At 35.0% G+C, this 17,274-nt stretch overlaps 1 protein-coding gene across 6 annotated transcripts; it reads left to right on the forward strand.

Moving 5' to 3' along the window:
- Window positions 1–470: 470 nt before the first annotated feature.
- On the forward strand, window positions 471–16,793 carry LOC111992201 (probable inactive histone-lysine N-methyltransferase SUVR2). 6 transcript variants are annotated; one of them, XM_065768217.1, is made up of 13 exons: window positions 472–865; window positions 1,447–1,501; window positions 3,311–3,510; window positions 3,606–3,641; window positions 3,741–4,287; window positions 8,505–8,743; window positions 8,948–9,778; window positions 9,997–10,259; window positions 11,687–11,753; window positions 11,866–11,916; window positions 12,533–12,629; window positions 15,627–15,794; window positions 16,270–16,793. In XM_065768217.1, exons 3-12 carry the CDS (start codon window positions 3,328–3,330, stop codon window positions 15,680–15,682), a joined length of 2,370 nt encoding a protein of 789 aa, XP_065624289.1. In that variant the 5' UTR covers window positions 472–865; window positions 1,447–1,501; window positions 3,311–3,327; the 3' UTR covers window positions 15,683–15,794; window positions 16,270–16,793. The 6 variants fall into 6 exon arrangements, with proteins under 6 accessions (XP_065624287.1, XP_065624286.1, XP_065624288.1 ...); XM_065768218.1 differs by having other exon boundaries at window positions 3,744–4,287; XM_065768215.1 differs by having other exon boundaries at window positions 471–865; window positions 3,276–3,510; window positions 8,505–9,778.
- The last annotated feature ends 481 nt before the right edge of the window (window positions 16,794–17,274 follow it).

Genomic DNA, 17,274 nt, shown 5'->3' on the forward strand with positions numbered 1-17,274 from the left:
AATAAAAAAGAATAAAATAATTATTTAAATAAAATTTAGTATATAATAGTTAATTTGATGTAGTGTTTTTGAAAAGTGATTGTATAAAATAAGAAAAATAATTTTTTATGTTAAAATAGACAAATTTTTTTTACACAAACTAATACAAATGTTCTTACTTATTGAGTTATCAAAAATCTCAAAGGCCTATAATTTTAGAGAAAACAATAGTTTTAAGAAAAAAAAAATTCATAATTAATGACATAATTTATTGCAATAAATTCAAAATAAAAATAGAAGTACGAAGTATAAACTACGAAAGTAATAATCATAAATAATATATAAAAAAAAAAACGTAAAAGTAATAATTCCCCCTATTTAAGGAAATGTAACGGTTCTCAACAGGATTCCCGAAGGGACTGTTCACTGTTGTCTCTGCGCCTTTATAAAACTTTATTTACTCTTTGAAAGCCCATTCTATCACCAATTCCCACGCACTTACTCAAAGCCCGTTGCTCTAATTCCGATGCACCACTCTCGCACAACGCGCGTACAAATAACGCGCCTCCCTGCAACGCGCACAATCTGAGAATTTTACAAAATTGAAACTATCATAAAAAAAAAGGCTGTCCTAACATCTCCGATCAGTGCTCAACACTAGCTTCCTCTGCGCGTGACAGATATTCTGATTCTCCTTAAAAAATAAAATAATCTCAATGGGGCTCCTCAGCTGAGTCCTCGAGTGTGACTCTGTAGTCTCTATTTCTCACCTTCGCTCGCTCTCTCAAAAATCAAAAAATACCAAAATTTCCTCTTTACTGGTGCCCTAATGTCACTGCACAACAAAAACCCTTTTCAGAAACTCTCACTCTCCCCTAATATGCTGGTAAACTCTTTTTGCTTCCAAAATATTTCACATTTTTGAAGCCTTTTTTTTTTTTTTTTTTTTCAATTTCTTTCACACAATAAATTTAAGGTTTTCTATTTTTTTTTTTCAAAAAAACTTCCAAATTTTTTAATTTTGAAAATGCGTGTGTTTGTTTCCGTACAATTTGGTTCTTTCTAGGTGTTTCTTGCATCTTTAGCTGTTTTTGATTTTTTGTTTGAAAATGTTTGTATTTGTTTCCATACAATCGGTCTTGTTTGGTCCTTTTCCAGGTTTTCTTGCTGACTGCGTTTCTGTCTCTGTTTGGTTGCTGAGAAAATGTACCCAAAGAACACAAATTTGTTACACTTGTTGTTTCTAAAGCTTCATTTTGTGTGTGTGTGTGTGTGTGTGTCTCTCTCTCTCTCTCTGTACCCAAAGAACACAAACGTTTATTTCCGTACGATCATGTTGTTTGGTTGCTGAGAAAATGTTCCAAAAGTAAACAAAATTGTTACTCTAGTTTTCGTTATTTTTCACAAGAATGTATTACACTTGTTGTTTTTAAGCTTAATATATCTTTTTCTCTTTGTGGGTTTTAGGGTAATTTTCAGGTGGTGGTGGCTTGAGATCAAACTTGGAGAGGATTTGGGTTTGGTAAGAATATTCTTAATTTGATATAGTTCTTTTTGCATGTTACTCTTTTTGAGTGTGTGTTTGTGTGAATAATCTTCCAAAAGCGATGTTGATTAATTTATTACCCCAAATTAAGTGCTTTTTGCACCTTTGGAATTGTGATTTTATGAATTACGTACCCACATTAAGCTAATTTTTTAGTTAATTTCTTTTACGGTGAGGTTTAGAAGCTGTGATAAAGATCAACCATCATCTTTTTTTTTTAGCTAAAATATTGTTTTCGTTCCTGAAGTTTGAATGAATTTTGTTTTTTGTCCTAAACTTTAAAAGGTTTGTTTCTCATCCTTAAACTATTGAAAATGTTTCACTCTTTGTCTTAAAACTTTAAAAAGTATATTTTTGTTGTTGCTATTTTCGCCCCTAAATTATTGAAAAAGGCTCTTTACAAAGTTTAGGGACGAAAAAGAAAACTTTATGCCAACTTTAGGGACAAAAAAAATATTTTAGCCTTTTATTTATTTATAAGTTTTATAATTCAATTGTTTTAAAAGTTGGGGAGGGGAGAATCGAGCCTTGGTTCTTCCCATACAGGAGACCAAGTAATGCTACAGAGGTACAAGGCTCTTGGCTGATAAGAGCAATCATCATGGATCAAATGCCGTAGGTTTCAGATGTATTGTATCTATTAAAAAAGAAGAAGTAGGTCAATTTTGATTTAGTTTTGGAGATTGGGTGTGCTATTTCCACTTAAAGAGAAGCCAAATGGGAGAGAGTTGTGTTGTCAGTTGAAGGTTTGAGGTAAAGAAGTATTGTATGTTATGGATTGTGTTTCAAGTATTTATTTCTAATTCAAAATATGAAATTACTAGTGTTTTCTTCTTTTCTTTAGTTAGCTATGCAACTGATTTCTAGTGAATTAAGAGGGAGTTTTTTGGTTGCTGTGGAGTATGAAAGTGATGAAAGGTCATGAATACAGAAAGACTTTGAAGTGATACGAAATTCATATTTATCAAGTTCGGAATAATCAAATCTCTCTGTTGCGTGGTGGTTTCCTTAAAAGCATTGGGAAATGACAAGTGCACCATGCACATGCAGCATTTATTTGCTGAGAACAAATTGAGAAATACATATTGATGTTTGGTTTTTGTTACCTTGGAAAGCCATTGCAAAACAAACTAAGAAATATAAATTAATATTTCTTTAAGTGAAACTGGCACGCTTTGGCCAAGGCGATGGTAAACAATTCTAGTTTATGTAAAGACAGACCCCAATCAACTATAAATTGATATTTGGTGTTTTCCAACTTGAAAAGATATTTTTCCTGAGTTGATATCTGGTGATTGATCCCATTTTAAGAATGTTATCTTGACGCTTTTTTGATAAGTAAGAATGTTATCTTTGACTGGAATATGTAGAATGAAAAAATAAGATGATTTTTAATAAATACCATTTTTTGGGTCTTGACATGTCTCAAGGATGATACATTTTAGGGTCAATATTAAATCTACTTCTCTAAAGGGGCAAAATATACCGTCTTTTCTTTCAGTTGGTACTCTTTCCCTTTTTGTGTGCGTGTTGTATTCTGTTTTCTCTATGGTTATTTCCTTGTTTCACTTTCAGTATCTTGACAAGTGTTTAAAACAGAGTTTCTGTTTTCTTCTCCACTATAGCAATTTAATTTTACTTTTACCAATAACCCAAAAAAAAAAAAAAAACTTTTTTTGAAAATTTTTTTGGACTTCTTTTTAGGATGCTTTTTCCCTCTCCCCATATTCATATACTTTGGAAAATTTAAGTGTATTTGGCATTTGTCTATCTCTGGTATAATAGCTGGTGGATGATCATCAATGGCACCAAATCCAAAAGTTGCAGCGGCCTTTCGTGCTATGAAGGATATTGGAGTTAAAGAAGATAAAGTTAAACCAGTATTAAAAAAACTTCTAAAATTGTATGATAAAAACTGGCAACTTATTGAAGAAGAAAATTATAGAGTTCTTGCAGATGCTGTATTTGAAGAGGATGAAAATGAGGTACAAATCTCACTTAGAATTTAGTTGGATCTCTTTTAACCTTATTTTTCTCTCTCTCACACGTATGCTTATCTAACATTGATCCTATCAATCAGGCTGTGGAGAAGAGGAAGATATGTAACAATGCTGATGTATGTAACTCATTTTTATTCCTTGCAATGATGTTGTATATTTTGGGTTGTCTACTCATTTTTTTGCTCATATCTGCTAACATGCCTACTTCCCTTTAGCAGGAGGATGATTTGGAGGAAGAAACTCAGGTGCATGATGAACCTGAACGTCCTCTAAAGAGGTTGCGCTTAAGAAGCCAAAGTCAGGTTTCACCTCCAGTGAATGCCAGCAACCATAGTGCGGGTACAAGTTCATTAAAAAGGCCTAAAGTGGAGGAGGATGAACTACCCAAAACTTGTTTGCAGCAGCAGCCTCAACCAATCTCGCCCCGTCAACCAATCTCACCTCATCATCAGCCAATCTCACCCCGTCAACCAATCTCACCTCATCATCAACCAATCTCACCCCAACGTGGTATTATTAACAAGGGCAAGCAACCTCTCATACCTCAAGTTGCTTCTCTAGGGAAAAGACCTATGTCTGAGAGAGCATCTCATGCTGTGCGCATTAAGGAGCCAACTGTCGAGCCAGGCATTGTTCTTTTGCCCAAGCAGAAGGTTCCTGATATTCATGCATTGATAACGCCAAAAGATGAGCCCTTTACTGATGATACATATAATAATGATGTGTCACGCTATGAGGTTCCTATTGCAGTGATCCATCCAGGTGCATCTCCATTCCCCTGGATGAATATTTCTTGTTTTTTTCTTGCCATTTTTTTAGAATGAGTATGACATCTCAGTGGCAATGTTTTTAACTGTGGGCATATATAATGACATTGTGTCTTATCTTATGCATCCCTATAGATAGTTGGAAACTGGAGCTGTAAATTTGATGACATTATAGATTGGTGTTATATACTTAATGGCTTAGTTGCATTACAGCGAGCCTACAATGAGTAGCCTCAAATTGAATGCTTTGATTCCACTGCAGCAATTTCCGTAGATGTGTGGCTAATGTGATTAGACACATCAACTCATTAATGCAGTAAATTTGTACAAGCTATATATGCAAATTTTCTAGCCATATCTTGAGTGTGCATTTATATAAGCTTATAAGCTTTCTTAAAGCCTCAATATTTTGCCTAGCTACAACTGCACTTTTACACTATTTATTTTTTAAGCCAAATAAGCCAATGAACAATTTAGCTATGCCAAACGGACTTGCCAAAGTTATTGAAAAAGTGGGGAAAATGGGATAGTTCTATATATATATATATATATATATATCCTTGTTGAAGGTCATACTTCTGGGTATAAATAATGATTCATATTCATTTGGTAACTCATTCTCAATTTCTTCTCTTTCATCTTTCTTAGAAAGACAAGAAGCCTATCCATTTTCTCTAAAATTGTTATTTGTAAATAGGTTTTTTTTTTTTTTTTTNTATGGTCGTCCATGTGCAATGCTTATGGACGACCCTCTGTCATGCTGTTCTTTGGTCGTCCATGCGATTCCTCCGTGGACGACCCTTTTTACTTGATTACGATGGCCTACCCAATTGGTCGACCTCTCAGGGAAGGGAGGTCTGGACGAATAGGAGATGGTCTAGTCGCTTGGCGAACTGCGTGTCATGGACGACCCCTCTGGACGAACCACAGATGCCATTTTTTGCTATCCTATCACTACCAGAATTCAAATATCACTTTAGTTTAAATAGAAGTAATAAAACTAACCCCAGAAAGTATCATTGTGGAAAATTCTTTTTTAACAAATAAATTCAAGCAATCAAAATCAAGCAAATCCATCTTAAAATTACAATTTCAGACACAATTACACAAACCCACTATGAAGACATACGCTTTTATCAAACCATTTGATTAACAAAATTGCATACAAAAGTAAAGCCAATAAAAAACACCAAGAAAGGAAAACCTGAGAAAAACCGAGAGAGAACGGTCTGATACCCATAGTCATGCCCTTGCAAGCTTTCTGCGCAATAACTTGGGTCCGTGTTTGACAGAGGGGTAGAGGGTAGAGGTTCTACGCTTAACGGTGGACTAAAAGGGAAAAACAAAAGGAGACAACTTCACCGGCAGCGATTCCACTGTGTGACGGCGGCAGGCTAGTGGAGACAATCCTATATCCTATCTCTCTTTACAGAGTTTCTTCTCGCAGAGGAAAAATGGGCAAAAGGCAAAATTAAAGTGAAATTGAGAATATATAAAAAGACACAATTAAAGAACTTACCCACTGAAACGATGTGTGTGTGTGTGTGTGTGTGTGTGTGTGTGTGTGTGTGTGTGTGTGTGTGTGTGTGTGTTTTTTTTTTTTTTTTTTTTTTTTTTTTTAAATAGGGAGGAAAATTTCGGTAATGTGTGTGAGGGTGAGCCTAAAAATATAAAATATTTTATTTGGGTTATTTTTTTGGTTGGTTTTCAGAAAATAAAAAAGGCTTACTTGTAATTTGCCACGAATTTGAAGAAGTGTTTTTCTTTTTTTAATTTCTGTAAACTACTGTTTAAGATTAAATCGTTTCACGTAAACCACTATGCGGAAAGGTACAATGTTTTTGGTGTTTTAAAAGTTTCGGTTATTAGTAATTATTGATCGATAACCAGTGCGATGCACGAAAAATAGTTACTAGATAAGTTTAAGAAAAAAAAAAAGCAATGTTATTTTATTTATTAGTTTTTTATAAGATGGAATAAGAGACATAGTTTGTGTTGTATATAAAATATTGAATATATATTAAAGGTGTCTATTGACCAAAAAGATTTAACGAAAATGTATCTATTAGTTAAAAATGTGCCAATTGAACAAAAAAATGTCTATTAATAAAAAAGGCACCTATTGAACAAAAATGTGTTTATTGACCGAAAATATACTTATTAAAAATAAAATGTACCTATTGACCGAAAGATGACTATCGAATAAAAATGTGTCTATTGACCAAAAATGTGTCTATTGAATGAAAAAGGTGCCTGTTGAAGGGTCATACTTCTTTGGGTATAAATAATGATTCATATTCATTTGGTAACTCATTCTCAATTTCTTCTCTTTCATCTTTCTTAGAAAGACAAGAAGCCTATCCATTTTCTCTAAAATTGTTATTTGTAAATAGGTTTTTTTTTTTTTTTTTTTTGTTATATCATAAAAGAGAAATGATATGTCCATGACATTTTTACAACAAATCCTAAGTGGCAGGTTGTTACTGGTTGTTATTGTTGGGTTAAAAAAGTAATCTCATTGCTAAATTCAAATTTGAACCAATAACAACTAACCACCTGTAATTTGTTGTAAAAATGTCTCATAGTAAAAAGTCCAGGAATCAATAAAAATCTGTAAAACATTTTCTAAAAAATTGGACCACTCTCCTGGTTTTCGAACTCGTCTATATTCCTTCAATTGCGCATAAATTTAAACTATTAATTCTAGCAATTACTTGTAGTAACCATTTCTTCCATCTCCTTGTGTTCATTTTCTTCAATTTGGAAACAAAATGAAAAGCAATCTAAGCCATTTAAGACGTGGAAAGGAACCAAGGAGGCCACTGACCAAAATAAAATTCATCAGAGTCAACCATTCTATAAATCTTTCAAATGTCTCGAATCATTCTACAAATGTCTCAAATCAATTTATGTAAGGGTCATCAAATAGCTCATGGCCCACAGCCCGACCCAGAAACCCGACAGCCCACCGGGCTAATGGGCGGCCCGACCCGTTGTTATTAAGGCCCATGGGTAGCCCACTAGCCCAATGGGTCAGGCCATGGGCTAGTTTTTATGCCCATGGGTACCCGGTGGGCTAGCCCAGTAGTCCAACCCGTTGCCCAGCCCGTTGGCCTAACCCATTAGCCCAACTTAATAACTCATAATTCATAACAAAAATATATAGGAAGTGTATGAAGGATTGATCTTGAGATATCATAGAGGAATTTCTCAAGAGAACTCCTTCAACCACTAAGATATCTAAAGTAATTGTGATAAATTTAGTTTACTAAATATATATTTTTCTAGAAGTCTATCAAATTTGAATTAATCATTTGACATTTTTTTATTAAAGATAAAAATTAAAAAAAAAAAAACTATTTAAAGCCTTAATAAATAAAAAATTAAATAGGTTTTCATCAACAAAACAAAAAATTAAATAGATTTGACTGTAAAAAATTTGTAATTAAGTATTAAATTCTTAAATTAAAAAAAAAAAAAAAAAAAAAAAAAAAAAAAAAACTATTTAAAGCCTTAATAAATAAAAACTAAAATAGGTTTTCATCAACAAAACAAAAAATTAAATAGATTTGACTGTAAAAAATTTGTAATTAAGTATTAAATTCTTAAATTCTTTAATTCTTTCCTTTAAAAAAATAGATTGATTATTTCCTTATAAAAAATTCATTTTTTCCTTATAAAAATAATAAAATAATATGCTAACACAAGCCCATGAGTGACCCATTAGGCCCAACCTGATAGCCCAACTCGCTAAAGACAAAATAGGCATTGCCCATGGGCAGGGTCATGGGCTAAGGTTTCCTCTTTCGGCCCAGCCCGACCCAGCCCATTAACTAGTTAATAGCCTATTATGCCCAGCCCATTGTGCCCATGGGCCAAGTAAAAATGGGCCGGGCCGGCCCGACCCGGCCCATTGGCGACCCTTAGCTTTTCCCTATGAAACCCTTCTTTAAGTAGTTATTAACCCTAGATCCACAAATCCCCTTTAACCTTAACCCAACACAAGCACACTAGACAAATTCTTCTTAGATTTATCATGCTTTGGTTTGCTTCTAATGGTTGGATCAATAATAATCTGGGTAATATGAACCGTGAATGAGACATGTAAACGACTGCTAAGCATTGAAATAAAAGGCTTGGTGCTGTTCAATGAATTCTGTTGGATATTAAAAGTGCAATTCATACTCTTCTAACAGGTTGTTTTTCTTACAGATCCATTGAGCAAGGTAGGTGCTTCAGTTGGGAATGATACAGTTGAAAAACAAGGTGGTCCAGGAATTCCAGCATCCCAATGCTTAAATGAAGGAAATTCTAGCGTCCCAGGTAAGGTGGGTTCTTCAGTTGATGGTATTCTAGCTTCATCCAGTGAGAGGGAAAACAACCGCAAGCTTTCAACCGTCCCGGAGGAATCTCCTGCTAATTTGGAGATTGGCTCCTCGCCCACAGGAGAGGTAAAAATTTCTCTGAGCTGCAACTCCCCTCTTGGAAGACCAGATTTCCATTTGCCTAGTCGAGATGAGGTTATAAAACTGATGGAGGATAAATGTTTGCGGACATATAAAATCATTGACCCAAATTTTTCTGTCGTGAATCTGTTGAACGATATGTGTGCGTGCTTCTTGCAATTGGCAACTGATTCCACTGATGAATCGCAGGAAGGATCACTAAATATAATTCCGACTCTGGATGTATTGAAGAAATCTTCTGTGCGGGATTCTTTGGGGATTGGAGGCAATGAACAAAGTTTGTGCACTCCATCCTGTACTCCAAATGGATCAGCCAATGTTCAATGCTCTGCTGCAGTGTCTCCCCCAAGAGTTCCATCATCTTTGAATGGACCTGGTAGCGACATACAAGCCAGTAAGAAGATTAATGTGAATGGTGGTGCTGAAAGTGAACGTGAAAAGGAATCTGAAAACCATGAATTAACAAATTCGTGTAGTTTGGTGGTTGTCCCACAATTTCAAATAACTCCTAGTGATGTAAGGTCTATCTATGATGCTAATGACCTAACAAAAGGAGAAGAAAGGGTCAAAATTTCATGGGTCAATGAAATCAACAATGACTGTCTACCAGCCTTTATGTATATACCTCAAAACCTTGTTTTCGAGAATGCTCATGTCAACTTCACACTCTCTCATATCAGGGATGAGGATTGTTGTTTGGCTTGTTTGGGTGATTGCCTTTCCTTATCCACACCTTGTTCCTGTGCAAATGAAACTGGAGGCCAGTTTGCATACACAAAAGAAGGCCTTCTTAGGGAAGAATTCTTGGAAGAGTGCATCTCCATGACTCGTGACCCGCAAAGACAACAGCACTTGTATTGTAGAGAATGCCCAATTCGAAGACTCAGGAATGATGACTGTTTAGAACCATGCAAAGGTCACTTAAGGAGGAAATTTATCAATGAATGCTGGAGCAAATGTGGCTGCAGTAGAAACTGTGGAAATCGAGTGGTTCAGCGTGGCATTACATGCAAGTTGCAGGTGGGGAATTGTGGCTTAGTTTTTCCACTAGAATTTGAAGTTACACTGTTAATTTTCTATGCTAATGTAATAATCATTTGTATTTGTATGATCTTTGTGAAGATATTTGTATCTCATTATTCTTAATCTTTGCTCTTGGAATGCCCTATAATTGCTCATGGAATACCACCTAGTTCTTTCATATGCAGCTTCCATGATTATTTCTTTCTGTATTTCAGGTGTTTTGCACTTCTGAAGGTAAAGGGTGGGGTCTCCGAACACTAGAGGACCTTCCAAAAGGTGCATTTGTGTGCGAGTATGTCGGAGAAATACTAACCAACACTGAGTTGTTCGAGAGGAACACACAGAGTAAAAAAAGTGGGAAACATACCTACTCAGTGCTATTAGATGCAGACTGGGGTTCAGGGGTTCTAAAGAATGAAGAAGCTCTCTGTTTGGATGCAACATATTTTGGCAATGTTGCTAGATTCATTAACCATAGGTATATGCTTAAACCTCAACCACACTGTGGCCTCTCTCTATCTATTTGTCTATTTCTGTTTATTTTTTTGTTAATACTAAACTTTACATACTTCATTTAATTAGTTCAGTGAAGGTGCTGCTATGAATGTACCCATGAATTTGGTACCTGGCTTGTCTGTGCTTGTTTTGAAATATTAAATTAGAATCCTTATTTATTATTTTTGTGGTACTTTATTATTCACAATCAGAAAAAATGCAGTAGAAAAGCTCCCTTCTCCCATCAAAAGAGCATGAATATTGAATTTTTTTTTTTTAAATGAATTAGAATTCCTCAAATTCTTATTTCCTTGCACCAAGATATTGTCAGAACTTTCTGTAGATAAAATGCAATATGTGTGTATATGTATCTCTGTGTGTGTGTGTGTGTGTGTGTGTGTGTGGTGGTCAGCACCCAATGATAATTTATATTATTATAACAGATATTATAGTATGGCATAATAAAAGCATGCTGTGCTGATGCTCTGGTAACACAGAAGAGGACTTGGCTGTCCCCTGGAAAATTGAGTGGACCTGAGAGTTTTTAAGGGTGTCTCCAGAGTTCTAGGAATTAAGAAGACTATTTGACCATGACATAGAGCTGACAGTTGAAGATTTAAATCTGAAAATGGCTCCATTTGAACCATCACAGGAAGCATAGTAGCTTAAAATGCTCCTTCCTCCCTTGGCAGCATAGTGAAATCTTGTGCAGTAGACACATTAATGATTAATGGATTGCAGAATTTTTATTTGATTGAATGATGTACGAACCGATATAAGACAGCATATGAGAAGACTGCATACTATCCTGTCCACTTTTTGTGTGTGTGTGAGTGTGAGTCAACTATCTTGTCTACTTTATTAAAATAAATTAATATTTATCCTTTCTAGAGCTGTTAACTTGTTGGCAAGGGTGGTTACTAATTCAGCATATAGAAATTTGGAGGGTAGTTCCCCACTTTTTTATGAGGTGTCTTTGGACAGAAGGGAATGCTCGCTGCTTTGAGGGGGATGTGAGAGGACTATTCTGGATCTGAAACTGTTTTCCAAATCTTTGTATGAGTGGATGCTAGCTATAGGCGAATCTTCCTTTTCCACTCTTAAATTTTCTTGATCATTGTACTTTAAGAACTTTATTTTAATGTACAAATAGTATACTCCGTGTACTTGGCTATGAGTTTTTATTTAATAAACATTGTTACTTATCATAAATAAATAAATACTGTTACTTATCAGAAAATATTCTTATTTATACAAAAAAAAAAGAAAAAAAAAAAGAATTCATGCTATCTTTTTGAAATTGATGGTGGCAAATTGTGGCTTGTTCCTTTACTAGCTAGACAAATGTTTTACCAGGTTATAAAAATTTATTTTCAGAATATCTGATCATTTTGTTCTCCATTTCACTAGGTGTTGGGATGCAAACTTGATTGAGATCCCTGTTAAAGTGGAGACCCCGGATCTTACCTACTACCATGTATGGAATCTCTGAAACTTTTATTTTGCATCTAATGTGATGCCCTTGCTTGGTGATAGGAGACTCAATTTTGTATTGTAGCAATTCTAAGGGAGTATTATTCCTTGTGTAGCTTGCTTTCTTTACAACAAGAATGGTTGCTGCGTTGGAAGAGCTCACTTGGGTGAGTAGGTTTTTGATCATTACAATATTGCTCATGGTCTACATGATATGCTTTTACTTATTAAAAAATATAACACGACTTGGACTAGATTTTTATAGCCCACGCTCTTTTATATTGCCACTAAATGAAGGACATTGGCATAGTATTTCAGTTTTAAGAGCTAATGGTTGAAACAAAATTATGTTTCATGCATGTACGAGATGTGTCATAGCACTTACATTGCCATTAAATGGACATTGACATAGTATCTCGGTTTTTAGAGCTCATGATTGAAACAAAATTACGTTTAATGTCTGGTATGAGATGTGTTTTTTCATGTTCCTCTTACTGTTTGGGTTTAGATTAGAAAAGCAACCTAACTATGTCTACAAGCCTTGGACTTTTTATGTTTTGGTGCACGTGCTTGCATACATTAGTTTGACATTCAGTCATGCAACATGTTCCTGGTTCTCTTTGGATATGTAGATTCAGTGGTATTGTTCTATCTGGTGATTTGAACTAATTTCATACTAGTATAAATAATAAACCAACCTTGAGCTTATCTTATGTATGCAATAAATCCGTGGGTAATCCTTATTTGCCCTCTATTAAGTTGCTATACATGATGTGTCTGCAGGATTATAGCATTTACCTTGACGACGATGGTCAACCTGTCAAGGCATTCCAATGCCTATGTGGTAGCAAGCACTGCATTAACATGAAGCGTCCAATTAGTAAGTATATTTCATCAATTTTCTGATACACGCTGTTTGTTTATCCTTCTTTTTGGAAACATCTACTTATTGACTTTGTTAATGATTTCACACACTTGTAGTAGCTTTAGTTCATTGCTTGTGATTCTAAGATACTTTGTATGTTTCTGCAATGTTATTATATGCAATGCTGCCTTTTAGTTTTCTTAAGCATTTGCTAGGATTTACAATGAAGTATTGGATGTTAAGCCTCAGAAATAACCTAGCCAAAACAATAAAGTTAGTTTCGGTGATTCACTAAATAGCATTTGTGTTGATTGGGATCTTGGTTGAGAATCACCGATTAAAAAATAAAAAAGGATCTTGGTTGAGAGTCAGTACTCCTCAACATATATATGCGTTTATTATGAAATTATTATTGGATAGGAAACTTTAATGTGGAAGCTATGGTTTTAATCAGAGAGAGAATGGTGAACCTCGTTTGCTCTTGTGCGGTGCTTTTCTTTCTTTATTTTAACTCTCTCTCTCTCATGATGGTTCTAAGTTTGTTTCTTTTTAAGGAAATATAACCATTTTATTTTTGGATTGCAAAGGGTGAAGAGGGCTAGTATTTTCTTGTGAAATGCATGTGTGTATTCTGAATATAAATTCTACCATAGATACTGTCGGCACATTATGGTTTTGGCCCTTATAGAGTATTCTTATAAGTAGCTTACTCATCTGGAAAATGTGCTTGGTGGTCTTTTGGCTTCAACGTTCAGTGTTGTTTTTTCCCTTTACTTTTTCAGCTCCTTTCATCCATTTTCTTATAAATTTCCCTTTACTATTCCCGTGCAATGCATGGGTTCATAAAACAAACCTGAATGTGACATCATTAGTAGTCCACCAGCGACCACGCGATACTGTTGATTGAGCTTGGAGATTGTGGGCAACAGTTCTTTGATCTCATGGGAGTTGGTTTTGGCATGCTCAAATTGATTTGGAACTTTGAATTTGGTATCAAAGCCCATACATCTAGGCTTGTGTGTAATTGAGGAGTTGTATTCCTAGTCTGCATGTCCAAACAGCCAAAGCCACATCCAAGCAGGTCCTGGTTGGCCCAAATTAGCGTAAGACAGCCCAGGTCCTTGATTCAATTATTTGCTGAAACTTTATTTTAGTGAACCATAGTAATATTAGAGACAACCCACATTTGGTGGTCCCATATATTTCCTCTAATTGGTTACATGCAACAGACTAATTCTTTGAACAAATAGGTTTATCAGATAATAAGAAGGTTGGGTTTGCCGCAATGAAGCTCATAGGTACAGCTAAAAATACAGGTACAGAATTAAGAATCTTCTACAACTGGACAAGTCTACCAAAAAAGATTGGCAAAAAATGAAAGGGAAACTTAAAAGAGATATATCTATCCCAATCCTATCAAGAGAAATATCTACCCTAATCTCATTTGGATGAATTTCTAGATTGAATAAACAATCGATGGGAAGGGAGACAAACAGCTAGTAGCACAATTTAAAGAAGACTATTGCTTGTGTAGATTCTAGTTCCAATTCTTAGTCTGCCATGAAGCAAACCTTAGAAAATATAGCAAAAAGCCTTTCAAGACTTGTCTGCATGGTTTGAACAAATTAATACCCAACTCGCATCATTGGAATTGCTGAGAATGACCAATAGAGATGAAGGCGAAACTTCCCACACAAGAGACAATAATGTTAAGCCACCAAAAGATAGTGATAGGAGGTGCACATGTTGTGAAAAATGAGTTTGATCGACCCTCCTTGGTGCATAAAGTGGAAAAACTTGATACAATCATGTTTTTTGTGAATCAAGATGAGATCATTGTTTTGCAATGTTGATTCACTAATTGATTTTATTATTTTGAATGAATTTAATGATATGGTGGAACAGAAAGCTTCTTTGTTCTTAATGCTGCCAAAAGTGTTTGAAGAGATGTTATCCTTCAGCGCTTCAACACTCGAGAACAAATTTTAAGAAAACTAGGAGAGAATGATGCTGGAAGCTCAAAGACAGTTTTACTTCAATACATTTTTATATAACCTTAGATGTCAATTGAATTTTTATTGGTCTAGTGAATTTTAAAAAGGTCTTATTAGTTAATAAAGTTATTAGTATTTGTTATATTCCCAAGAGTCAAGGGTATTTTTATAATTCAATAACTGAGCTTTCCTAAGTCAATTAGAATTAGGGTTTAGTTCTAATTATCTATAGAAACACCCTATTGTACTCCAATGGGAGATAGTTAAACAGTTTGCTTCAGTGATAAATTTTATTGTAGTTCTTCTTTGATAGCTTGGTACTGATTACTAGGTTTGTTTTGTCTTGTTTGGTGTCAATCCAAAGCAATTCTAAAGGCTTCATCATCTTTAAAAAAATACCCAATTTTTGCAGTTTGGTCTTTTTGGAAGGAGAGAGACTTCAGAATTGGAAGTTATCACTTATATATTACACCCTTATATATTTTGTAAAGGAGAGACTACCAAATAGGCATCAGAAATTAGGTTATTTATAACTGTTTCACATGTCATTGTTGATAATGGGAGCATCATAGCTGGGAGATTGATTCCAAAGTTGCCTTTGGTTGGCAGTTACCAGTAAGACATTGACTAGACTTCAGATTTTGGAAGTTCGTACTTATATATTACATGCTTATATATTCTAAGGAGAGACTGCCAAATAAACGTCAGATAAAACTAAGTTAGTTATAAGTGTTCCACGTGTCATTGTTGATAATGGGAGCAACATAGCAGGGAGATTAATTCCAAAGTTGCCTTTGGTTGGTAGTCATTGACCAAGAAAAAATGAATGTTGCAGAATAGAGTTATTTGAGACAATCACTTATTACTCAAAATTTTCTTTTCCTCTGCCCTTTAGCCAGATTTTAAATGGATTTTAGTTTTGTTAATCTGCCAAGCTCTATGCAGGCTAGTGTATGAATTGGTGTAAATTGTCTCTAATGTCAAAGGTTTCATTCTCCAAAAATTCTCCCTTTTGCAGTATGCTCTTATTACGTGGGGAGAACCAGGAGTGCCATAGGGTATCATAGCTCATGATTTAAATTTGGTATCGTAGGTGCTCTCCCAAAACTTAGGCAACTCTTTGTCATACTAAACATTAACGCATGGACCTGCTTATCATGTTATAATGCAAGTTATTAATTAGCAGGTAATTTTTTAATTAGGAAATTGCACGCACACCCAACCCAATCTGTTTTTGAGTCCATGGCATCTCTCCATTTTGTTATTATGGAAGGAGGAAGTGCCATTTAGTTAGTGCTTATTGAATTGCAAAATTGAAATAAATGACGTTACTATTTTATAAAAAATTTCTTATATCGGGAGTATGTATGTGCTCTCAAGGATGGGCACCAAATAGGGTTTTGGGCCTTCTTGACAATGTGGATGATTAGTGGGGATCCATATGATCATTATTTGTGTATTTTTTAAGAATGTGATATTATTTAATAATAAAAAATAGAGTATGAAACACTATATAGAGTTATAATAAGTGCAATAAGGAAAGCTTTCAAAAAATTTTAAATTGTTTTATCAAACATGGCCAATATATGCTTTGATTCGTTATTATCCTTGTTACCGTTGCTACTGCTGTTGCTAATGATCATGTTCACATCTTCACACAGGAACTAGATCTGCATCAGTTGCAAGATGAACAGTGGGGATGCTCTATCTGCTATCTTTTTTTGTTGTAGAAGAATAATGATGAAGCAGATTTTAGTGAACTGAATTGCTCCCCTCTGACTATGCTGTCTAGTGGCTGAGTATCAGGGTGCTGGTTAACCTCATTTTGTTGAACATGGGGGTTAAATGTAAAGCCTTAATTTAACCCAACTGTTTTGTAGATAGAGGTGGTCCAGGGTTTTCAGCCATGTAGGCAAACAATCTTGCTGCTAGTGCTAACTCTCAGGCTATTGCACTGCTGAAACGATAGGGCTTTATAATTTTTGTCTGGTTGCTGCGTTGGATGGGTTAGAAATATTTAGGATTTGTTCCATGATCCCCTTGTGTAATGTGATGCAAAATATGGAAAGGGGGGGAAATGTTGCATTGTTGCCTGCGTTCGTTTCATTATGCTCTAGCCTTTGACATGATGTTTGATTTATGCCAATCTCTAAAGCTGATTTCAGTGGCTGATATTTTAGATTTACCTTTCTCCTTACCACAAAAGGACTATACGTGTCCTATATTACAAAATGGGCATCTACTAAATTTACCACTTACAAATAAATGTCTATATTACAAAAAGACTTATCTAAATTTTTTACTGTACATTTTCCTGGAAATAGCTGTCTTAACTGGCTGTTCTGAAGAACCAAAGCGTTCTCTAACTTCAATGGCTGTTCCGAAGAACCAAAGTGTTCTCTAAATTCAAAGAGGTGGTGCAACACGTTATAGATGAGGAGCATAATTTGGATCTCTTTGCATTGGTGTGCTGGACTATTTGGTATAGAAGGAACCAAATTAGGCTCAAGCATTCGGTTTATCTGATTTCTCAAATGCTACTGCAAGCTTCTCAAGCTCTCCAAGACTTCCTTCATGCTCTCCCTCCTCATCCTGCTCAGCCATCAGTAACTTCTCCTAGGGTCAGATGGATCCCTCCACTGGCTTGCTCGTTAAAAATAAATTTT

Source organism: Quercus suber, unplaced genomic scaffold (genome assembly GCF_002906115.3).
Source record: "Quercus suber isolate HL8 unplaced genomic scaffold, Cork oak 2.0 scaffold_905, whole genome shotgun sequence".
In the NCBI taxonomy this organism is placed as follows: domain Eukaryota; kingdom Viridiplantae; phylum Streptophyta; class Magnoliopsida; order Fagales; family Fagaceae; genus Quercus; species Quercus suber.